The sequence below is a fragment of the Schistocerca cancellata genome, chromosome 5 (assembly GCF_023864275.1).
Source record: "Schistocerca cancellata isolate TAMUIC-IGC-003103 chromosome 5, iqSchCanc2.1, whole genome shotgun sequence".
NCBI classification, from domain to species: Eukaryota; Metazoa; Arthropoda; class Insecta; order Orthoptera; family Acrididae; genus Schistocerca; species Schistocerca cancellata.
In genome coordinates, this window is record NC_064630.1 from 162,850,228 (window position 1) to 162,876,296 (window position 26,069).

Sequence of the window (26,069 nt, forward strand, 5' to 3'; positions counted from 1 at the left end):
GTTGTTGTTGGTCCCGTTCTTGCAGGATCTTTTAACTTTCGCATTGATGCTAGAGATATGATGTTTCATCGAATTCCTGATGTTCACGGTACACTCGCGAAGTGGTCATATGGTAAAATCCCCACTTCATCGCTACCTTGGAGATGCTGTGCTCATGCACCAACTGAAGCACCACATTGAAACTCATGATAACCTTCCATTGTAGCAGCAGTAGCCGATTTAAAAACTGCGGCAGACACTGGTTGTCGCATATAGGCGTTGCCGACCACAGCGCCGTATTCTGCCTGTTTACATATCTTTGTATTTGAATACACATGGCTGTACCAGTTTCTTTGGCCCTTTAGTGTACATACATATGGCACAAACCACCGTACGGTGCACGACGGAGGATACCACATACCACTACTAGTCATTTACTTCCTTTTTTCACTCGAAAATACGGTCAGGAAAAAATTACAGTCTAAAAGCCTCCGTACGACCCCTAGTTTCTTGTATCTTCCCTCGTGGTCCTTACACGAAATGTACCTTGGCGGCAGTAACATCGATCTGCAGTCGATCTCGAATGCCTGTTCTCAAAATTTCCGCAATAGTGCCTCTTGCAAACAGTGTCGTCTTGTGAGGTAAGGGGAGAGTTGTGGCGCCCTGAAAATATTTTAATTTCGGAGTTGGCGAGGCCGCACAGGCTGCTCGGGAAGCCGGGGCTCGTCAGCAACCGCGTGGTGCCAAACATTAGCTGGAGCAAGAGGGGTAGCCCCAGTGCGTGGTCCAGGCCAACCATGTGGCTGGGAATTCCATGTTGACACTGTGTCGTGCAATGTCAGGAAGTCGTTTCTGAAAGTATTTGTATGGAGTGTAGCCATGTATGGAAGTGAAACATGGACAATTAAATAGTCTGGACAAGAAGAGAATAAAAGCTTTCGAAATGTGGTGCTACAGAAGAATGTTGAAGATTAGGTGGGTAGATCACATAACTAATGAGGAGGTATTGAATAGGATTGGGGAGAAGAGAAGTTTGTGGCACAACTTGACTAGAAGAAGGGATCGGTTGGTAGGACATGTCCTGAGGCATCAAGGGGTCACAAATTTAGCATTGGAGGGCAGCGTGGAGGGTAAAAATCGTAGAGGGAGACCAAGAGATGAATACACTAAGCAGATTCAGAAGGATGTAGGTGCAGTAGGTACTGGGAGATGAAGAAGCTTGCACGGGATAGAGTAGCATGGAGAGCTGCATCAAACCAGTCTCAGGACTGAAGAACACAACAACAACAACACTGTGTCGATGAACGGGCTTTGTGTCAATGAAGGAAATTTGTATGTCGGGAGTGCCAGAGATGGCGGACTTTGTGATACCATAATGGCAGACATTTCACAGTTCGAAACACCCCCGTTTAATTCCTTTATTGGGTTTTGTGTAATTTACCAAGCCGCCAAAGAGTTAATTATTATGATTATATGACCGTGTGCTTAATGGATGAAAGGCTATCGGTTTTTCTGCTGTGGTTTCGGGGGTATTTCAACCGAGTGCGGCTGTTTAGCAACTGAATAGTAGAATGATTGAAAGTTTGTCTATTATTAAGGAGCATAAAGGTTGCTGTGTACAAACTGTCTATTATTAAGGACCATAAAGGTTGCGATGTACAAACATATATATTTTCTACGAACACACAAATACTGAGGCAGTTGCTATCTTCGCCTTACACGTCTAATTACGGTTATATCTGTTTACTGGTTACTGATTTTCAGTACTTCGTCACACGCAGTGCTGATGGTTAACATTCACAACAATCCTCACTGCAATCCATGGTTGTTGCTGGCCGACGCGGTTGACGCGAAACACGTAATTCGGCACTTGCCACTTTCTGTTTCATATCACTCGCGAATCGCTATTAGTGAGGGTCAACCCCACGACGATCAGGGGGACGTGCTCACTCGTCATACTCCAGGGAATTTTACCGCTTACAACTCACTCGACCACCATTCTTGCCTGTCTCTCCAGCACCACCGCTCGCTCGACACTCTCCAGTACTACTCCGCACTCAACACTAGTCTCACTGCCTCCTGCAGCGCTCGACAATCGACCCCTGTCTACTATCGACCTTGGCGTCGGATACTAGCATCTATGCTTACAAGTTCATGCATAAATTAATAATAGCCAGAGGAATCATGATACCTCAAAAAGAAATATGTACATTACTATTATGTGCATGACGATTCTGATGGTGTAATCAGATTTTCAATATCTTTATTATTTTAAAGTTTGTATCTGACTGTAAAATATACAAGTAACACCCAGCAAAGAATTTCCAAAATCTAAACGGTTCATCCGATTTTGTCGATCGACATGTCTTTAGAAAGCTATTAGTATAAACCCAAATTGTTATGAATTACAGGGATGTAACTTCAACAGTACATGAGTTATTGGAGGTCAAAGTGGTCAATTACTATTGATTGCGTCAGGCCATAAGTAATCCACAGTTACACAAAAAAACTGTAGCAGCATACTTATAAATATATCTATTCGTCTATATCTTTGCTTATATACGATATATACTATTCATGAAGAAATTGGTCAAATATTTATTGTGTTTTAGAAAGCACAGAGACATTAGGCTTCTGACGTACTTTTGTTTCTATTCCATTGATATGTTTATTTAATTTTTTTATGTATTTAATAATATGTGTTAGAGCGTGTTTATGGTCCAGCCATAGGAATATTTATTTAATTTCAAATTATTTAAATGTAAATCCAGTATTTCGTATGTGTTTCAATAGGTTTGTGTGTGTGTGTGTGTTGGCTTGGAGACATGGCGGGAGCGCTCTAGCCAAACACAGTGCTCGTTACTACGGTAGGCGACTACCGAAGTCAATGGAGATACTGTATGAGAGTGGGGTAGGAGCATCGGGTCGCACAGGACACGGGGGAGTACTGGACGGGAAGGCGCAATGGACGGTCGCAGGAAATACTTGGAGAGTGTTGAGCAGTTTGCGCGTGGTCTCGGGAGATAGAAATATATCGTAGTGCCGACTTGTGCACTTGTGAGATTCCCGTGGCTTCTGCAGTGAAGAAGTATACGTTTAGAAGTGAATATCTCGTGAGCTATGTTGTTGTTCATAACTAATTACGTGAAGTAGGAATCTATTGTTTCCCTGTTATTCAACTTATATTTTATTTAATTGCTGGACCATCGACACCAATAAGTGTTTTGTAGTAATAAAAGCATTCTTAAAGGTACTTCTGCTATCGTACTCATCATTTAAAGTCGTTAAACGAATTGCACCTGCACATTTTATTTAATTGCAATCTCTCATTTATAAATTTCTATGTTACATTCAAAATTTGCAATTGCCGAGTGATAGGACCCTTCGACCATTCGATTCATGTGTATATTCACATTTTATACTGCAGACTCAGCAGTATTTGGCCTGTAATGTGGCAACTACGTATCGAGCCCTTACACAACGAAACCAGCCAAAACTTTTAATATTTCAACTCTGAATCTGAGGGTACGTAGATGAGTGTCACATTTTTTTTTTTTTCCAAGCCCGTAGTTGGGGGCTCATCCAGGATTTGTATCCTACAAAGTGGTAATTCCTTTGCTCTCTGTCATTCAGCATACTAAGCGAAGTGTAAAAACCTTTGCAAAATCAGTAGAGATTTCTGTATAGTGAACCTCTCACAAAACACAGTGTGAGATCGATTTTTTTTCCGCAAGTAGGTTTCTGGAAATACTGAAGTTACGCAGTAATTTTCACAACTAACACATGCTATCAATAGAGGTCCTAATCTATTGAGCAGATTTTTTTAAATCAGATTTTTTTTAAAGCCCGCAGTCTTCCCTCCAGGGATTCCCAATTTCACTCCATGAAACATCTCCGTAATACTTGCGTTCTGATCGAATCTACAAGTAACAAATGTAGCAGCACGCCTATGAACTGGTTCAATGTCTTCCTTTAATGCGAACTGGTCGGGATTCCAAATATTCGAACACTACTCAAGAATGGGTCGCACTAGTATTGTATAAGCCGCCTCCTTTGCAGATGAGCTCCGCTTTCCCAAAATTCTCCCAATAACATGAAGTAGAGCATTAGCCTTCCTTTCTACCAACCTGACGTACTCATTGTATTTCACATCGCTTTGCAGCATTACGCCTAGATATTTAATCGATGTGACTGCGTCAATTTACTTTCAGGCTGCCCGTTTCAGCGATATAATATACCATCATCAGGCTCTCTATCGTTGATCGCGGCTGAATTTTCCATTGACAGACGTATGGATGTAGTATGTAAAAATAACCAATCTGTGCACCAGCTTATGCACATGCAACATTAGCACACGACAGCATCTCGATGTCTGATGATGGCGTATTATATTTCTGAAACCGGTAGCTTTTAAAATAAATGGAAAGCACTCTGTCTTCAGGCCACGAGTGGCCTACCAGGACCATACGACCGCCGTCTCATCCTCGGTGGAGGATACGGATAGGAGGGGAGTGGGGTCAGCACACCGCTCTCCCAGGCGTAAGATGGTATTCTTGACCGAATCCGCTACTATTCGGTCGAGTAGCTCCTCAATTGGCATCACGAGGCTGAGTGCACCCCGAAAAATGACGACAGCGCATGGCGGCCTGGATGGTTACCCCTCCAAGTGCCGACCACGCCCGACAGCGCTTAACTTCGGTGATCTCACGGGAACCGGTGTAACCACTGCGGCAAGGCCGTTACCTTTAAAAATAAGTGGTAGGTGAACCTGCAGCTGAGACTGTTCTCGATAGTTTTTTTACGGACAGATCGGCAGTTGTCCTACGATTCAGCAAAGCAGGAATGGATGCACCTAAGAAAGGTAACAATTGGTCATCAAGAATTTTCGAAAATCCTAGTTCACGTCCATAGTACTCTGAACGAGTGGTCCCAAGCCTTGGTAAGAGCAACAACGTCAAAACATCACAGAATCGGCCGGAATGGCACTCTTCACACAACGCCTCATTAGAACGTTGGTACAGTAGACGCCGTAAATCATTTGAAAAGACACAACATCGGGATTCGTAGGACCATATTACTCAACTCCAGTCAGCTAATACACAGTTGCTGTGTTATCTTGCCCACTGAAGACGCGATGCTTCATGCGCCGCTGTGAGAAATGGCCATTTTCAGGGTACCCGACTCAATATGTCCATTGCATGTACTTCCCTTCACAACGTTCCCTCGGAATATGGTTGATATGGACCTGCATTTGCTGACAGCCGCAGTCACTGTCGGGTTTGAAACCGATTCTCATTTTTTTTTTTTTTACGACCACTGTTCTTACGCAGTGTTACACATCTGTGAGTGGTACACCACTCCTTGTAGACACCTCAGGCTGTTCACGTCGTTACAGCAGCAAATTGGACAACTTCATTCACGGGTGGTCTTCGGCACATGTAGACATGATAACTCCTTTCAGTCATTCTGTCGCGTCTCCACGTCCACTCCTTTTACTGCGTGAATTCCGTAAAATGGACTGACACTTTCACTCCACTTCGCTGCCATGGCCTGCGTCAGTGGCGGAGGGCTGCATGACCACCTGCTGCCAGTTCTACAACAACTACAGCCTCTAAAGTGACCACTGTGTTCTTTTAACGGGGGGCTAATATCTTGTCCGATAAGCTCATTTTACGTCTCGCGTAGATGTGCAGGGTGTTTAGCACAGCGGTTCCAAACTTTGAGGAGAGGTAGAGAGAGAGAGAGAGAGAGAGAGAGAGTAAACCTAGCCGCCGGAAAATTACATAGCAAGGCATGGTCCTGGGGAGGTAGTGACGACACAAAACACAATAAAGGTAGGACACACGACCAGAGTGAGAAAACAGTTCATTATGCTTACGAGGAGAACGCACCAAGTGCGATATCCCGATTTCGCAGAAACTTCGCTCAGTGAAGAGGAGTCAAAGTAAGTGAACACGTGTCTTGACTTATCCGTAGACACTAGAACCTTTCTGGGAAAACAAGATCAACGTTTACGATGTAGTGTATGAGCTTGTTGGCGGGGGATTACTTCAGCCGAAATAGTGGCACAGTGACTGCTTCGCGGGCTCTCAATTATGCGCCCCGCGCTCGAAACTCGATTAATATTTTTATTTGTTTACCTTGTGTTCATTTACCTACTCAAGTTCGTAGAAGGTTACTACGCGAATGTTTCTTATCAATTTAGTGGATACGAGAGCGTCATATTAATTGTGAAATTCCACCTGGGTTTCACAGTAAGGGTTATTTATTTATTATATATGTGTTTATGATATTTGAAGGGGTCAAACACTTTTTAAATTTTCACATTCTTATATTAATTCTTATCTTACTTCTTATATTTCATTTTTATTTTTATTCTTCACAAAGACTTGGTGAATTCCCTTGGTTGACATCGAGCTTGGAAACATTCGGAACATGCAAATTCCGAACACATTTCTTCAGGCACATCTCACTCGGGACTGAAACGTCGTTAATACTGCTGATGATTTCACGCGTTGGAAATAATTTCGCGGCAAACCACGCATAATGGATCACTTTATCGAGAACTGGCGCTTGCAGCTGATTATGAATCGTGGTACACCACAAGAATTTCACCGAAAACAATTTCAAACAATTAACTTATTCATTTATTTTTTCAAAATTCATTCACCAGACTTACACTATGTGATCAAAACTATCCGGACACCCCAAAAACCGCCCGCGGTGGCCGAGGGGTCCTATACCCTTCAGTCCGGAGCCGCGCGACTGCTACGGTCGGAGGTTCGAATCCTGCCTCGGGCATGGATGTGTGTGATGTCCTTAAGTTAGTTAGGTTTAAGTAGTTCTAAGTTCTAGGCGACTGATGACCTGAGATGTTAAGTCCCATAGTGCTCAGAGCCGTTTGAACCATTTGAACACCCCCCAAAACATACGTTTTTCATATTAGGTGCATTGTGCTGCCACCTAATGCCAGGTACTCCATATCAGCGACCTCAGTAGTCTTTGGACATTGTGAGAGAGCAGAATGGGGCGCTCCGTGGAACTCATAGGCTTCGAACGTGGTCAGGTGACTGGGTGTCACTACTGACAAACGTCTGTACGCGAGATTTCCACACCCGTAAACATCCCTAGGTCTACTGTTTTCGATGTAACAGTGAAGTGGAAACGTGGAGGGCCACGTACAGCACAAAAGCGTACAGGCCGTCCTCGTCTATTGACTGACAGAGACTGCTAACCGTTAAACAGGGTCGTAATTTGTAATAGGCAGAGATCCATCCAGATCATCACACAGGAATTCCAGACTGCATCGGGATCCACTGCAAGTACTATGACAGGTAGGCGGGAGGTGAGACAACTTGGATTTCATGGTCGAGCGGCTGTGCTTAAGCCACACATCACGCCGGTAAATGACAAACGACGCCTCGCTTGGTGTACTGCGCGTAAACATTGGACAATTGAACAGTGGAAAAAAACGTTGTGTGGAGTTACGAATCACGGTACACAATGTTGTTATCCGATGGCAGGGTGTGGGTATGGCGAGTGTCCGGTGAACGTCATCTGTCATCGTGTGTAGTGGCAACAGTAAAATTTGGAGGTGGCTGTGTTATGGTGTGGTCGTGTTTTTCATGGAGGGGGCTTGCACTCCTCGTTTTTTTAGCGTGACACTATCACAGCACAGGTCTACATTGACGTTTTAACCACATGCTTGCTTCCCATTGTTGAAGAGGAATTCGGGGATGGTGAGTGCATCTTTCAACACGATCGAGCACCTGTTCATAATGCACGGCCTGTGACGGAGTGGTTACACGACAATAACATCCATGTATTGGACTGGCCGGCACAGAGTCCTGACCTGAACCCTATAGAACACCTTTGGGATGTTTTGGAACGCCGACTTCGTGCCAGGCCTCACCGACCGACATCGATATCTTTCCTCAGCGCAGCACTCCGTGAAGAATGGGCTGCCATTCCCCAAGAAACCTTCCGGCACCTTATTGAACGTATGCCTGCGAGAGTGGAAGCGCCATCAAGGCCAGTGGTGGGCCAACACCATATTGACTTCCAGCATTCCCGATGGGGGGCGCCACGAACTTGTAAGTCATTTGCAGCCAGGTGTCCGAATACTTTTGATCACATAGTGTACAGTTACTAGACGAATAAGGACATTATTTCAATATACATTGGAAACATGCGTGTAGTGATGTGTAACGTACATGGGTAGGTAAATGAAGAAGAAATTAAAATAATAATCGGCTTTCGAACAAGGAGGCGAAAATGTAAAGCCGTGACGCTAGTAACTGCGCCACAGCTTCAGTGAACTATTTACTCGCTAAAAGGCACATAAAGCACCTAAAAAACTTTGACCGTCGTTTTCTCGGAAGACGAGACATGTGTTGCCTACTTTGACCCCTCTTCCACTGAGCAATGTTTCTGAAAAATCGGGTTATAGCATTTGTCTTGTTCTCTTCGTCAGTACGGCTGAAGTGCTGGGAAGACTTTGGCTGGAATACGCGGTAGACGGCACTATGAACACCGCAACGTCAGATGAGGCGGCATATGCGTGATCGTTACGGTCGGCGCTCACTGTGAAGCTTCATTTCGCCGGCCGACGGAGCGGAAGTAGGATGGGACGTTACACGAACACGGAGCTCGCTGATATGCACGTAGCATGTGGGGCCGCTAATTGCACTGGGTGAGACACACAGCGGTTGTTTGCCCAACATTACGGCACGAGGCAAACTCCCTGTCTCACCTTCTTTGCACACTCGCGCAGGAGATTGTCCAAAAGGGGTTCTTTCAGCGACGGGAGACAACAACGTCAGCGGCCAGTAACAACTGTAGCCAACGAGGACACTGTGCTGGGGCTGGTACAGAACGTTCGCCGGTGCGAGTAAGCGGGCAATAGACAGTCATGTCGGAATTTCTCACAGCAGCATCAGGCGGATCCTCCATGATGGCTCCATTCACCAGTGCCAGACGCACCACGAAGACGAAGACGACTTTGCTCCAAGAGTGGCCTCTGCACAGTGGCATTCACCCGTGCAACCATTTTGTTCGCCGAAGGAGCGGTTTTCATGAGCGAGGGAATGTTCAACACATGTAACACCCATGTCTGGTCGGATGAGATCTCATACGCAACAAACATCCGCGCATCCTAAAGACGGTTTTCATTCAACGTGTGGGCCGGCATCATCGGGGACCACTTCGTCGCGCCGTACTTGTTACCCAAACTTTAACAAGTGCAGCCTATCTCATCTTTCTTCATCAAGTATTGCCGCAGCTATTGGACGAGGCATACGTACCCGCTGTGATCCGTTCTACCACATTGTTTCAGCATGACGGGCCTCACTTTACAGCCTTGATGTGTGTCGCCAGCTAAATGCACTCCGTCTTCAGGCCGCAAGTGGCCTATCGGGACCATCCGACCGCCGTGTCATCCTCAAGCTGAGGATGCGGATAGGAGGGGCGTGTGGTCAGCACACCGCTCTCCCGGTCGTTATGATGGTTTTCTTTGACCGGAGCCGCTACTATTCAGTCGAGTAGCTCCTAAATTGGCATCAGAGGCTGAGTGCACCCCGAAAAATGGCAACAGCGCATGGCGGCTGGATGGTCACACATCCAAGTTCCGGCCACGCCCGACAGCGCTTAACTTCGGTGCCTCCACTGTGGCAAAGCCGTTGCCCCACCTAAATGCAACGTATCACAAATATTGGATCAGACAGGGTGGTCCAGTACGTTGGCCTGCGAGGTCGCCAGGCCTCACTTGCCTTGACTACTTCCTATGGGGATACGTCAAGACACTGGTGTACGAAACTCCCATTAATAGTGCTAACGAAATTGTTGCACTCCTGGTGGCAGCTGCTGGGGTAGCCAAGGACGCCACCATTGTCGTCCAGAACATTAGATCTTCCATGCGCCAAGGATGTGAGGCCTGCATTACGGTCCAGGGTTGTAATTTCGAACACCTCCTTTGATGACAATCATTGACTGTTTTTGTTTTTATTTGTTGGTTTCCACTGTATTTACTTACGTACTGTTCGGCACTATAGTCCTTGTAGAACCTTGGCCTCCTTTGTCACTTGCCTCTCTTCTTCTGTATCCATAGCCTTCCTTCTCCAATTTCTGACTCCCACTGCTTTGAGATCCTCTTCCATATCTTCAAGCCACTTTTTCTTGGGTCTTCCTCTTCTCCTTCTGCCTTCGAGCATTCCTATAAACACTTTCTTAACACTTCGAATTTCTGGCATTCTTTTTAAATGTCCAGCCAATCAATATTATCGAACCTAGGTATTTAAACTTTTCTATACTTTGTTTTACCCACGTTAACTACCAGTCCAGGGGCGGCCGCTGTGGCCGAGAGTTTCTAGGCGCTTCAGTCTGGAACCGTGCGACCGCTACGGTCGCAGGTTCGAATCCTGCCTCGGAAGTGGATGTGTGTGATGTCCTTAGGTTTAAGTAGTTCTATGTTCTAGGGGACTGATGACCTCAGATGTTAAGTCCCATAGTGCTCAGAGCCATTTGAGCCATTTGAACTGTAAGATGGCAAGAACTATGCCCCTTACATGAAGTCATTAAAGATCACCTAACTCACGTTGAGCGAACAGTAGGGCTGAACAAAAATGACTGACAAGGCACAATGCATCTTGTAGAGGGTATAGTATGGACGTAATGGAATAATTAATGTTGGGTGATGGTTTTAAAGTAATTCATACGACATGAAAACTTTGTGGAAACGCATCGATTTACTGGAGGCTAGTTTATCCCAGGGAAGTACTCATTAACCATGGCCACCGGGGGAGCGGCTAAGGGAAGCGACAATAGGCAGCTTAGGGCGGCTCAAGCTCTGAGAAAGCGGTAACGGTGCACGACCTCCAGCCACCTTAAGATCAGTAACAGTGAGTGGGTGGTTGACCCCGACTCCATGCTAGTGTACTGGGAAACAGACGGAGAACTTGTACACCTGTTGATAAATGTCGGTCATCCTGTTTTCTGTGAAACATGCGAGAAAGCCGCGCAAAGCCACGGTGGAGCGGTCGACAGAGGTCAAAATATGCGTGTTCATGACTATAGCAACTTCACGCTGAATTCACGGTCCACAAGGTCTGAAGAAAATCAGGTGAAGAGCGACAGAATGAAATACGCCGGCCTCCAATGGGAATGTAAGACCAAGGAATTTGAAGTACTCTCCTAGGAGTCAGAATTCCGGAAAACTTGGTGTTTGTGCAGACGCTAACCTTGATGGGTGGCCTAGGAGGAGCAAAATAGAAGTTGAGAGGAAGGGAAATTTTGTGGGAATTTGTTCACTTCCCAGAGCAGGCATTGGTCAGCACTGGGAAGCGACGCATAATTAATGCGACTTGCGCTGCAATTGGCGTAAGTGATTTTGCTGGAGGGGAAACCGAGGCGAAGAGTGGACTGTGAGAAGTCTCCGTAGAGGTCTTCCGTTCCCAGCTTGCCTAGAGCGTAGACGTGGCGTTCTTTACTCAGCTTAGGACTTAGCAAATGGAACGATTGACCTTGGAGATAGAAAGTTTTGGTTCATCTATGCACTGAGCAAGATAGCTAGGAGTGAATAGACGAGCACAGCCTTGCAGCACCACGAGGTCAGCCGACGTCCACACAACAATGCCACTCCGCCACACTGTATTCGGTGATATAGCGCCCGCTCCGGCCACTGATTAATTTGTTGCATCACGTCGGCAAAGTTTCCACGAGGATTTCATGGGCCATGTATTGTAGAATTCTTCTCGCACTTTGCATTATGCCTGGGTCAGTCGATAGGAATTACTTTTGAGTTGTCACGCTTTACTCCACGCAAACGCAATTTATTACCACTGCCTGATAGGAGAGTCTTGTAATGTGATGATTGAAGGTCGGGAGTAAAAAAATAAATTTGTGCTAATCGACTGCATCTGTTTTCAATCAAGTAGTTGAAATTCCAAGTCACTTTCTTAATTAATTTTATGTTCAACATTTGCATCTGGTGTTCAATAGCTGAATATAACATCAATGTGCACCCCTTTTTTAATTAAAAGTGATCAATTCTGAATAAATTAATGTCAACACTGCCACCGCAGTTCAATCAGGAGTCACAGGGCCATATTACTTTTTTGCGTTACCCGATATTGCGGCAGTTTTGCACACTCTGTTGATCTGTCAGTCAATTAGTTGGGGTGAACACACGCAAAAACCAGCTAAGTGACAGGTGGGGTGTTACAGAACTACCAGTCCTTAACATCCACGCTGCTCCTTCCAATGTAGTAAAATTATCCTTCAAGGCTTTGATATTCCTTGCAATTAATGCTACATCATCAACGTATGTCCTACTTGGACCTGCTGGTTAAATATCGTTCCTCCTGGCTTTGTTGGCATTTGCCGAATTATCTTCTCTAGTGCAAAGTTACAGAGTAACACAGAGATCACGTCTCCCTGCAGCAGCCCACTCCACACATGGAACTCTCCCGACAACTCTTCCTTTATTCATACCTTGCATACTGTTGCCTTCATGGTCATTTGGATCAGCTTCACTAGTTTCAGTGGGATTCTAAAATCCTTCATACTTTTTTATTCCTGTTTATGCTGTCGTACGCTTGTTCAAAATCAATGTACAACTGATGTAGTTGCTTGTCATATTCATAAAATTTCTCTAGCACTTGTACCAATAAGAAGATCTGATCTCAAGATGGAAACTGTTGAAGTTAAAAGCGAAGCTACGAGAAGATGGCAGGAGTATTTTGCTGAGTTACTTGATGGATATGTAGGAGGAAACAGAAAGGAAACCTCGAATGAGGAAAAGGAGGAACTGAACTTTGAACTGGAATTAGAATAAGAAGTAGAGGAGCAGGAAGTCGAACCACCAGACTAAGAGGAAGTGAAGAATGCAGTTAAAAACTTAAAGAATAATGAAGCAGCAGGAGAAGATGATATAGAGGTCGAATTATTAAAGTTTGGGGAAAGAGAATATTTCCTTTATTAATGAATTAATAAAGGAAATATGGATAAAGAAAGAAATACCTAAGGATTGGAGCATGGAAATAATCCCTCCATTACATAAGAAAGGCGATAATGCAGAGTGCAGCAATTGTCACGATTTCTGCTGTACTAAGCATAATAAATGTGTTTCCTCACATTGTTCGTGTCCTATCTTTCTTGCGTTTTGTGCCGTCACTACTGCGCCAGGAACGTGTTTTCAACCATGCGTTGGTATGTAATTTTTCATAATCCAGGTGTACTCTATCTCTCTTGAAAATTTGTAACCTCTGTGCTGAACACTCTGTACATTTCTAGCAGTGGCTCCTGTTTCTTTTTCTTTATTTTCTGGCAATTAGTATCTTCCATCAAGACCAAGGCCCATTCCGCTACAAACCGTAGTGCAACACAGCCAATGCTAAGTTCCTAAAAATCTCTACAGCGACGAGTACAACTGACAACATGAATTGCTTGCAGGAGATTCAGGAACGAGGTGAAGACTCAGACGTGGTATCTTTGAAGACCGAGGTGCGCCGTCTGCGGGAAGAGAAGAACAGGCTGACCGACAGGGTTCAGAAGGCTCTGGACATGGCCAACACTTATCGCCAGCAGCTGGAGGAGGCCGACGGCCAGCTGGAACGAGCAAACAAGCGCCAAACCGAGCTGGAGCGCGACTACGCCCTGGCGCACAAGTAAGCTGTCCTTGGCCACTTCTCCAGCGTAGCTCGGTACTGTACACTATTTGTTCAAACGTATCAGACACATATCAGTGTTGATAAATATGAAGCGTGTCCACCCTTCCCCTTTACGTTGAGGTGAGAAAAGTCATGGTATAGCGATATACACATATACAAATGGCGGTAGTAACGCGTACACAAGGTATAAAATGGTGGTGCATTGGCGGAGCTGTCATTTGTATTCGGATGATTCATGTGAAAATGTTTCCGACGTGATTATGGTCGCAAATGGGAACTAACAGATTTTGAACGCGGAATTGTAGTTGCAGCTAGACGCAAGGGACATTCCATTTCGGAAATCGTTAGGGAATGCAGTATTCCACTATCCACGGTGTAAAGAGTGTGCCGACAATACCAATTTCAGGCATTACCTCTCACCACGGACAACGCAGTGGCCAACGGCCTTCACTTAACGGCCGAGAGCAGCGGCGCTTGCGTAGAGTTGTCAGTGCTAACAGACAAGCAACACTGGGTGAAATAACCGCAGAAATCAATGTGGGACGTATGACGTCAGTATCCGTTAGAACAGTGCGGCGAGATTTGCCGTTAATGGGCTATTGCAGCAGACGACCGACACGAGTGACATTGCCTGCAGCGCTTTTCCTGGTCTCGTGACCATATCGGTTGGATCCTAGACGACTGGAAAACCGTGCACTGGTCAGACGAGTCCCGTTTTCAGTTCGCAAAAGCTGATGGTAGGATTCGAGTATGGCGCAGACTCCTCGAAGCCATGGACCCAAGGTGTCAACAAGGCACTGCGCAAACTGGTGGTGGCTCCATAATGGTGTGGGCTGTGTTTACATGGAATAGTCTGGGTCCTCTAGTCTAACTGAACCGATCATTGACTGCAAATGCTAACGTTCGGCTACTTGGAGATCATTTTCAGCCATTCATGTACTTCACAGTCCCAAACAACAATGACAGGCCACAGTTGTAAGCGACAGGTTTGAAGATCATTCTGGGTATTCGAGCGAATTATTTGGCCACCCAGATCGCCCAACATATATCCCATAGAACATCTGTGGAACACAATGGAGAGGGCATTCGTGAACAAAATACTGCACCGGCAATACTTTCAAAATTCTGGACGGCTTTAGATGCAGCTTGGGTCACTATTTCTGCAGGGGACTTCCAACAACTTGTTGAGTCCATGACACGTCGAGTTGCTACACTACACCAGGCAAAAGGAGGTCTGACATGATATTAGGAGGTATGATGGCGTTAACTGTGTTTGGGACACTTTTAATGAGGTGTCTTAATGTCTGTGGAGGATTGGCAAACCAGTCTTCCTCGAGAGCTGAAACCAGAGAAGATAGTGACTTTGGACACTGGGTTCTGGAGCAAAGTCGGCGCTCTAGCTCATCCCAAAGGTGTTACATTGGTTTCACGTCGGGACACTCGCCAGGCCAGTCCATTTCAGGAATGTTATTCTCAACAAACCATTATCTCACATACGAGATGCGACAATAAAGTAATGAGAATGATTTTCTTTGCAAGATGTGGCAACCCTGCAGGCTTGCGTAGGCACAATATCTTTTACCTTGGTCTATAAGCTGCTTCTAGTCCAAGCGGCACATCGATGCAACTGCTCAGTCGTGGGTTTTGCTGTAATAAGTTAACACGTGTTTGTGTCTCTCGTCACGGAAATGGAAGCGCATAATATTGCGCAACAGTATACCATTTCTTTTTGCATTAAATTAGGTGAAAACGCGACGACGACTTACGGTAAACTTCAGAAGGCTTTTGGAGAGGAGGTTATGTCAAGAGCTCAAGTTTTTCGTTGGCATAAACTGTTTAGTGAAGGCAGAACGAATGTTGAAGATGAGGACTTCAGTGGACGACCATCAACCTCACGGACGGATGTCAACTTAGCCAGGGTGCGTGAACTCGTACGATCTGATCGAAGATTATCCGTGAAAATGATTGCAGAAGAACTGAACATCAATCGAGAAACGATTCGTCTAATAATAACTGAAGATATTGGTATGACAAAGATTTGTGCAAAAATGGTCCCCAAAAATATCATACCACAACAGCGAGAAACACGGAAAAATGTGGCAGCCGATCTGTCAGAGCAAACGGAAATCAATCCAGAATGGTTGAGCCGTGTTATCACTGGTGATGAAAGTCGGTTTTTTCGGTACGATCCAGAGACAAAACGCCAAAGTTCGCCATGGTGCTCAAAGAGATCACCCAGACCAAAACAGCTCGCATGTCAAAGTCAAAAGTGCTTGCGTGCTTCTTTGATTCCAAGGGAATTGTTCATGAAGAGTGGGTGCCTCCTGAACAAACAGTTAACCAATATTACTACAAAGAAATTTTAGAAAGACTTTATCCCGTCACATCAATAACCAGGCAGAGAAAACATTTCTTATCACCCACGTGCCCAGAAACTGGAAAAGTGGATTCTACTTTTATTTAATATTTTACGAGTACATTTTGTGTCTGTTCATGTACGTACGTTTGTATTGGTTCCAAGTCACCTATCTTGTACTAATCTATTTACCATCCCATCAAACCTCTAACCTGAAACAACCTAAATATCTTCTTTTATTCTTCGTCGACTGCTACGTTTCCTCTCTTTCCAGCTTAGCAAGTATCCCTAGGTGCACGAGTAAATTTCTGTCTAACTTCTCTTTTTGTGAGGAGTTCTCGTAGACTTCATTCTTCCTCTGCAATTTCTAGTAACTCTGTTCAAACAATTTTTAACAATTTTTCGTTAGGAACATATTTAAAATAACTGTGGTTGTTCCTTCGAGGCAGCTTTAGAAGGGTTGGAATCTCCCTGGTGGATTTTTTACTCAGACGACTACTCGTTCGAAGTCACTTAGTTCTCGAATTCTACCCGTTCTGCCGTTACTGCTTCTCTACTTACAACACGGTACTCCCCGTCTCCATTTCTACTGTCGAGTCCCCTTCTCGTGACATCTAGTCGTCTACTCCGCGCTACATAGGGCAGTCTGAACAGTTTTGATCGCGTAGCGTAGATGCTCTCTCTTCTATCATACAGCTGTTTTCAAAGCAAACCTGTAATGTACTATACGTATGTTTTTGGATAGGGTCCACCTTTAGCGAAACACGATTTTGTTTTTTAACCCAAACATGTTTCACTGCAGTTGCTGCATCTTCAGTAGGCTTTTATTTTTCATCTGTTAAAGATAAAGAGTGTTCTTTGCTGTTTGTATACATGTAGCTATTAGTTTTTAAATCGTAATTACAGATATTTGCAAAAAACATATTAATTACGAATTCATACCTTTTTACCACATGGTGTGGTTTTTCTGATGTGTTGTGTTTCTACAGTGACCGTTTTGTTCCACAGTTTGTCATCTGCAGCCACTTATACCTTAAAGTGATAAATTGTTTAAGCCAAAATTACGATTTGAAAACTTGTTATTTCTATTCCTGAAATTATTTAATTCTGTGTGTGTGTGTGTGTGTGTGTGTGTGTGTCTGTGTGTGTGTGTGTGTGTGTGTGTGTGTGTGAGTGTGTGTGTGTCTATTTACATAACGTTTCACTTACATTTTCCTTTTAATCATCTTCATTACTGTGAGACACTATATATTGAGATTCCACTGTCACTGTCACTGTAACTGTTTCATTGCTTTACCACCTGTAAATACAAACATGGTGAGCAGTGGAACAATTGAATGTGTAAAAACAAGATGGCTGACAGTGGAACAGTTGAAAGTGTTCCTGGCAGTTGTTCTGAATCTTTCAGAGGTGTCTGTGATTCTTATTCTTTTGTGTGTGTGTGTATGTCTCCGTATGTGTGAAAAGGGAGAGAGAGAGAGAGAGAGAGAGAGAGAGAGTGAGGCTGACAGTAAGTTTGGGGATATATTTTATTTATTTATTTTATTTTATTTATTTACGTGTGACAGTAGTTTTTAGGATTTAGTGTGTCTGTGTGTGTGTGTGTGTGTGTGTGTGTGTGTGTGTGTGTCTGTGTGTGTGTGTGTTTGTGTGTGTCTGTGTGTGAAAAGGTGAAAAGGAGGGAGAGAGAGAGTGTGTGTGACAGTAGATTTTAGAATTGTTTTGTGTGGGGGGGGAGGGGGGGAGGCGCTGGGATGGTGGTGGGGGGGGGGGGGGGGGGGTTGAGAGCTCTATTGGTTGGTCTTGTCTAATAATTCTTTGAGGGAAGAGAACAAAGTGCCATTGCAGGGAGCTGTGTACTCATTAATCACTTGTTTGCCTCCCACTATGGCTTTTTTTCTGATAATTTTCTTCAATTATTAGTTTTGTATTTACAGCTGGTGAAGCAGTGAAACAGTTACAGTGACAGTGACTCAATACATAGTGTCTGACAGTGATGAAGATGATTAAAAGGAAAATGTAAGTGAAACATTATGTAAACAGACAGACACACACACACACACACACACACACACACACACACACATAGAATTAAATAATTTCAGGCATAGAACTAACAAGTTTTCAAATCGTAATTTTGGCTTAAGCAATTGATCTACTTTAAGGAATAAGTGTTTGCATATGACAAACTGTGGAACAAAACGGTCACTATAGAAAATATTGAAATAAACGATATCGGAATTGAAAAGCAACTGCTATCACTTAGTAGCGGAAAAGCATCCGGACCAGACGAGATACCCTTAAGATTCTACAGTGATTATGCTAAAGAACTTGCCCCCTTTCTATCAGCAATTTATCGTAGATCGCTGGAAGAACGTAAAGTACCTAGCGACTGGAAGAAAGCGCAGGTCGTTCCCATTTTCAAGAAGGGTCATAAATCAGATGCGAATAATTATAGGCCTATTTCGCTTACGTCAATCTGTTGTAGAATAATGGAACATGTTTTGTGTTCTCGTATTATGACGTTCTTAGATAATACAAATCTCCTTCATCATAACCAACATGGATTCCGCAAACAGAGATCATGTGAAACTCAGCTCGCCCTATTTGCCCAAGAAATTCACAGTGCCGTAGACACTGGCGAGCAGATTGATGCCGTATTCCTGGACTTCAGGAAGGCATTTGATACGGTTCCGCACTTACGTTTAATGAAAAAAATACGAGCTTACGGAATATCGGACCAGGTTTGTGATTGGATTCAGGATTTCCTAGAAGAAAGAACACAACATGTCATTCTTAACGGTTCAAAATCTGCAGATGTAGAGGTAATTTCGGGAGTACCGCAAGGAAGCGTGATAGGACCTTTATTGTTTACAATATACATAAATGACTTAGTTGACAACATCGGTAGCTCCGTGAGGCTATTTGCAGATGACACGGTTGTCTACAAGAAAGTAGCAACATCAGAAGACTCTTACGTACTCCAGGAAGACCTGCAGAGGATTAATGCATGGTGCGACAGCTGGCAGCTTTCCCTAAACGTAGATAAATGTAATATAATGCGCATACATAGGGGCAGAAATCCATTCCAGTACGATTATGCCATAGGTGGTAAATCATTGGAAGCGGTAACGACCGTAAAATACTTAGGAGTTACTATCCGGAGCGATCTGAAGTGGAATGATCACATAAAACAAATAGTGGGAAAAGCAGGCGCCAGGCTGAGATTCATAGGAAGAATTCTAAGAAAATGTGACTCATCGACGAAAGAAGTAGCTTACAAAACGCTTGTTCGTCCGATTCTTGAGTATTGCTCATCAGTATGGGACCCTTACCAGGTTGGATTAATAGAAGAGATAGACATGATCCAGCGAAAAGCAGCGCGATTCGTCATGGGGACATTTAGTCAGCGCGAGAGCGTTACGGAGATGCTGAACAAGCTCCAGTGGCGGACACTTCAAGAAAGGCGTTACGCAATACGGAGAGGTTTATTATCGAAATTACGAGAGAGCACATTCCGGGAAGAGATGGGCAACATATTACTACCGCCCACGTATATCTCGCGTAATGATCACAACGAAAAGATCCGAGAAATTAGAGCAAATACGGAGACTTACAAGCAGTCGTTCTTCCCACGCACAATTCGTGAATGGAACAGGGAAGGGGGGATCAGATAGTGGTACAATAAGTACCCTCCGCCACACACCGTAAGGTGGCTCGCGGAGTATAGATGTAGATGTAGATGTAGATCAGAAAAACCACACCATGTTGTAAAAAGGTATGAATTCGTAATTTATGTGTTTTTTCAAATATCTGCAATTACGATTTAAAAACTAATAGCTACATGTATACAAACAGCAAAGAACACTCTTTATCTTTAACAGATGAAAAATAAAAGCCCACTGAAGATGCTGCAACTGCAGTGAAACATGTTTGGGTTAAAAAACAAAATTGTGTTTTGCTAAAGGCGGACCCTATCCAAAAACATACGTATTGTTGAAACAAACACGGAAGAAAAGAGCTTCAACCCCAAGATGACTGTAATGTACTATTAATAATATCGAAATCAACAGTTCTAAACGTTTAATACTTGGAGAAACTCGGAGTGCTTGCGATGTGAGCCGTAACTACTCGGTAAGGTTTTCACCACGCAGGTCGTAAGTAGGTTGTTTTTCTGACTTCAGGGCCCTGGAGTCGGTGATTTGCGATGCCAGCGACCAGGAGTACGCGGTTAACGTGGCGCAGGCTGGCCGGCGTAACGCAGACATCACCCTGCAGCTACAGGCAAGTTCTCGCCAGAGACAAATGCAGTGATTCTTCGTGAGAAACATGAAAGCTCAAGTTGCGGTATTTTGTTAACAAGAGCAATCGCAGTCATTCCCCAACCGTAAAATCGAGTAGGGGTATCAAAGTCCTGCAAGGCTAGTTCAGGTTTTGTTCTGCAAGCACTCTATGAGAAATAGTTCGGAAATCCCCATATTTCAACGAAGCAATCCAATGAAAAGAAAGTCATTCAAAAGAGTATCAGAACAGTCGAAACTCATTGCGGTAAGAAAGAACGTGCAACACCGAATACTAGAGCAGTATTTTAACGATATCCACGATTGTCATACCAAGGGTCAAGCAATTCACTGGTGAGTACACATTTGAATTATTCTTTTATGCTCAATAATCAACCAGTGATTGTGAGAAAAACCTCATTATGGTGTCATGAAACTAGATGGAATTTTACACAAGATGTGGTGATGAACAGAATGCTGCCTCACCCCGGAAGATAAAAATTAACTGAAGCACCTGCGCCAATGATAGTTTGTGACGCAATCTCTCACGTCAAAATCTAAATTTCTGCCTGTCTGCATCAAACTACCGCATCTGTGCGCCATTGAATGTCTGTATGATATCTCTGTTATAGCTATTGGACCATATTATACACTGCGCAACAGTGCAGAATCATTTTTTCCGAACCCCGCTTTTGCCTCCCATTCCAAAGCATAAGTTTTAAATTTGGCTCAAAGGAGCCTACAACTTTCGTCTGTAGTGATGTTAACGCGGCGCCCTGCGACATCACCCTCTGACTCGACGACGTTTCAAACAGCAAGTTGTCGACACATCTGGAAAAAGGTTGGTGTGACGTTAAAAATGGATTAATTGTGTCACATTGTCACCAGATTTCACCACAATCCTGCCAGACGCCACCGTGGACGTGTCTCACGATAGAAAGGTCATCACAGCCCTTCTCACAAACATTTCACGCCTTCTGATGGCGCCCTGAAATCACGCGGTTTTTTTATGGGTGGTCGAGGTAAACATTTCGAAGCATTGCCGTTCAGAATTTAAACGAAAAGGTCTCAGAGGGACGCCATAAACGGCGTCAGTGAGAACAGTGACGGTGGTTCCCATACATTTCGCGACCGAAATCGACAGTTTTCAGTGTGATGAACGATGGAAAGACATTCTTGACAACCTTTGATGCTGCTGACACACTCAGACGTTTCAACCCTTCTCTGTAGACACTGGGGGCTGCGTCCCCACTGAGCATGAACGCACCCCTTTCGAGTACACGGTGACTGTAATTTTTGCTCTCGTGTACAGACTTGAACCACTAGAGAACGTCCAAAACCACTCGACGAAATCTGAATGTGATCTAAAGCAGCAAAGGCTCAATAAGCTTTTTCAGTGCCCCTGTGTCACACCTTCATATGGCCTGATAATGGAGGGGCATAACATTGCATATGCAATAATTTAGCAACAAAGGGTCCCCTAAGACCCCCCAGCTCAGCAAAACACTCGGTAGTAGCTGCCCACATTTATTGAGAATTTTAAAAAATATACCTCTACAGAGAGAACCTGCGAAGTACCCCAAGGCGCCTGCAAGCAGGCAACCACTCATGCACCTCTGAGGTCAGCTGCCTGCCTGCAAGACCCTGGGAGTATTACCCTACAGGGTACTTCTCTTTGTTCCACAATCATGAAATTTGACAAGGAGAAAGGTTTCACAGTAAAGTAAAGGAAACAATTCAAAAATTGTGAATTTGTAATTATATCACATCAGTTCTTTTTTTGTCATTTGATATGATTGTCTGGCTGACTGACTTACTATTAAGACCCCTTTTTCTCAGGAACGTGCTAGCTGAAATTTGTTATATACTGTGGTCTATGGTTCCTTAACATTTTGATACCAGCAAACTCATTGGTCTAGAACCATGAAATTTGACAAGAAACAGGGTTCCACTATAGAAGTAAAGGAAAAAAATCCTAAAATTGTGAATTTGTTATTATATCACAACTGTCTGTCTGTCGGTCCGTCTGTTAAGCCCCTTTTTACTCAGGAATGGCTAGACGTATCAGTTTGAAATTTATATAAGGAAATGAGCTCTATGGTTCCTCGGCCGTGTAATAAATGTAAGATACTCAGTCAATGCAATCAAAAGATATGGCCATTTATGTCTTATGTTCTTATATACGCAAACTCCCTCATCAAAGCTCATGGGATTCTTCCCGTAGACCTAGAATAATGGAATGTAGCAAGAAGCACGGTTTCACAATACAAGTAAAGAAAAAAAATTAGAAAATTGTAAATTTGTAATTATAACAAGCGGAAAAAATATTTATTTTGTCATTTGTTATCCTACTTCAAATTTAAAATTAAAACTTTCTCGAAAGTCTTGGAATTCCCCTGATCGATATCGTGCCAGTATCGCTGTCGATAACAGGCAAAACTCGTCGAGATCCTCGATTCCTAGTATGCATGAAATATCTATATACAAAATTAAGTTTGTACGGAACCTTCAGTGCCGAGTCCTACTCGCACGTGGCCAGTTTTTTAGCCTCTTGAATGTCTTTATCCCCTCGTGAAATATCACAAATAATGTGAACAGAGCCGCCAAATCTTCGAAAGCTCGCAGAGTTCAAAACGTCTTGGTCTTTCCCACTTCCAGCTAATCACAGTCCATTTTCTGGGGTGACGAAAAGCACCCTCTCCCCTAGAACGTGTACCTGTCGCCAATCTGCTCATTGTCCGGCGCTCCTACGACCCCCCCCCCCCCCCCCCCTAAATAAGCAAATCATCAAGTGACCGCTAGCTGTCATATTGCTCATACATATCGACTCGTAGTCTTGCAAAGATTTCACCTTGTTACGTTAAATCTATAATCGTAAACCTTAAAACTTCTGACAAACTGCCTATTGGCTTCTGTCTCGGGTTCTTCGGCCGACGTTCATCTAATGATTTTTCTGACGTTTCGCCAGCACGAGTGGCTGGCATTGTCAAAGCTTCACCCTCCATTGCCGGTGGTGAACTGGAGGCTAGCTCGCGGCCGCAGGCTATATGTACCTGGCGTGCCAACGTCCGAGGGCTTCTCCGCGGTCATTTCCGGTGCGGTTCTGCTCTTGCTACCTGCGACGGTCGTTCGATGCAGTACGGGAAGCCAGGATCCGTTTACCTTAAGGCTTTCCTCTTTCTTGTTGAAACTGTTCGCGTGTTTTTAGATTTCTACAGCTTCTCTGAACAAGCGCGTGTGATAGTGCTTCTCTACAGACAGAACTTCCGTATCGGCGAATTTTATTACGTGGTCGGTCTCATTCAGTGCGTGCTCTGCCACGGCCGATTTCTCCACCTGCCCCAACCTGCAATGTCGCTTATGCTCTTTGATCCTGGTGTTAATGGATCGTCCAGTCATTCCGACATAAACTTTTCCGCATGTGCAAGGTATACGGTATATTCCCGACATTGCAAGTGGGTCTCTTTTCTCCTTCGCCGATCTAAGACACTCTTTGATCTTCCTTGTCGGTTTGAAAATCGTCTTTACGCCGTGTTTGCGCAATATACGGCCGATTCTGTCCGTCACTCTAGGAATGTATGGCAGAAAGGCCGTACCCGACATTTCTTTTTCTGGTTCCTTACTTCGCCGAGTGTTTGGCTCTGTTACACTTCTAATGTAATTTGTGGAGTACCCATTGCTCCTCAGAACAGTTTCCAGGTGTTGCATTTCTCGTTTGAGGTGTTGAGGCTCACATATTCGTCCTGCTCTCGTTACGAGCGTACTAATCAAGCCTCTTTTCTGGCTCGGGTGGTGGTTTAACAGTTTGTGCAGGTATCGGTCCGTGTGTGTCGGTTTTCGATACACGCTGTGTCCCAGGTTTTCGCCGTCCCTTGTGACCAGCACATCTAGAAATGGCAGTTTCTTGTCCTTTTCTACTTCCACGGTAAATGTTATGTTGGCATGGAGGCTCATCAAGTGTCTCAGGAATTCACCGAGCTGTTCTTCACCATGGCTCCACACCACGAAAGTATCATCGACGTACCTGTACCACACCTTAGGTTTGCAAGTCGCCGAGTCCAGAGCCTGTGCTTCGAATTGTTCCATGAAGGAGTTGGCCATCACTGGACTGAGAGGACTACCCATGGCGACGCCTTCCAGCTGTTCGCAGAAATCGCCATTCCACGTGAAATAGCTCGTGGTGAGACATGCATGGAAGAGCTTTTTGATGTCTTGCGGGAACATGGAACCGATGTGCTCCAGAGCGTCGCTGAGTGGCACTTTCGTAAATAACGAAACAACATCAAAACTGACCAGGATATCGTTTGGCGCAAGTTTCAGTTTCTTCAGCTTCTCAATGAAATGTCCTGAGTCCTTAATGTATGTGTCGGTCTTTCCTACGTGTGGCTGGAGCAGAGAGGCCAAGTGTTTCGCCAGTTTATACGTTCGTGAGCCAGGAGCGCTAACGATCGGTCTCAGTGGAACGTTGTTCTTATGGGTCTTGGGTAATCCATACAGCCGAGGTGGTAGGGCTTCTGTGTTGCGCATGTTTCTCTGTATGTCCGCCGGCAGAGAAGATGCCTTGATTAATCGATTCGTATTCCGAGTGATACGCTGCGTCGGATCTGCGCTTAGTTTTCGGTACGTCGTCGGATCTAATAGGTCTCGGATCTTTTGCTCATAATCTTCGGTCTTCATTACGACGGTCGCATTCCCCTTATCGGCAGGCAGTACCAATATACTCTTGTCGGCGTTGAGATTCTTAATGGCTTGTACCTCTTCTTTCTTCAGGTTGCAAGCTGGTGGTTTTGCTCGGCGCAGTATCCTGGCTGTTTCAGTGCGTATTTCCTCAGCCCTTTCACAAGGAAGGGTCCGAATGGCTGCTTCGGTGTTGGCAATGATGTCCTCCATAGGTATAGTTCTCGGGATGATAGCGAAATTCCCTCCTTTTTGAAGAACAGACACTTCCTCTTCGGTCAATTGCGGTTAAGTGAGGTTGACCACTGTGTGTGACATGTCGGGAATCGCCTTGTCGGTCTGCTTCCGGCATCTTTCAAACTTTTTCTTTTGCCGCTCGGTGCAGCGCTCGAGTTCGTTCTGCATGCCCCTGTGAGTTATGCTGTCGATCTTGTCCCAGTCGTCACGATGCATTCTGCTACTTAGTTGATAGAAAATGTCCAGAAGTTCCTGATCCGTTCTTGCCAAGTCTCTCCGTGTTGTATGTATTCGCTCACGAAGAAAAGCTCGTTCCATTCTGTCGTAGATACGATGTGCTTGGGCGGTGGTGAATAGGCGCTTGCATCTCAAGAACTTCGGTGTAGCACATTCATCTCGGCACCGTGACAGAAAGGCGAGAGAGGACATCAGTCGCCTTTCTTCTTCCGTCGTTGGTCAAGGCGTCGGTACAATCTGCAAATCTCCTCCCCGTAGAGGCGTAATGTTAAGGCTTTCGTGGCCACTTGTTGACAAACTGCCTATTGGCTTCTGTCTCGGGTTCTTCGGCCGACGTTCATCTAATGATTTTTCTGACGTCAGAAAATGAAGAAAGAAGAGGTACAAGCCATTAAGTATCTCAACGACGACAAGAGTATATTGGTGCTGCCTGCCGATAAGGGGAATGCGACCGTCGTAATGAAGACCGAAGATTATGAGCAAAAGATCCGAGACCTATTAGATCCGATGACGTACCGAAAACTAAGCGCAGATCCGACGCAGCGTATCACTCGGAATACGAATCGATTAATCAAGGCATCTTCTCTGCCGGCGGACATACAGAGAAACATGCGCAACACAGAAGCCCTACCACCTCGG

At 44.6% G+C, this 26,069-nt stretch overlaps 1 protein-coding gene across 1 annotated transcript in view; it reads left to right on the forward strand.

Annotated features, from left to right (window-relative positions):
* LOC126188417 (myosin-7B-like) overlaps positions 1-26,069 on the forward strand; it is a 105,528-nt gene that overhangs the window by 12,862 nt on the left and 66,597 nt on the right. The window contains exons 3-4 of the mRNA XM_049930021.1: positions 13,426-13,640; positions 20,184-20,283. Of these exons, the coding sequence (XP_049785978.1) occupies positions 13,426-13,640; positions 20,184-20,283 (315 nt within the window). The remainder of the gene's footprint in view (positions 1-13,425; positions 13,641-20,183; positions 20,284-26,069) is intronic.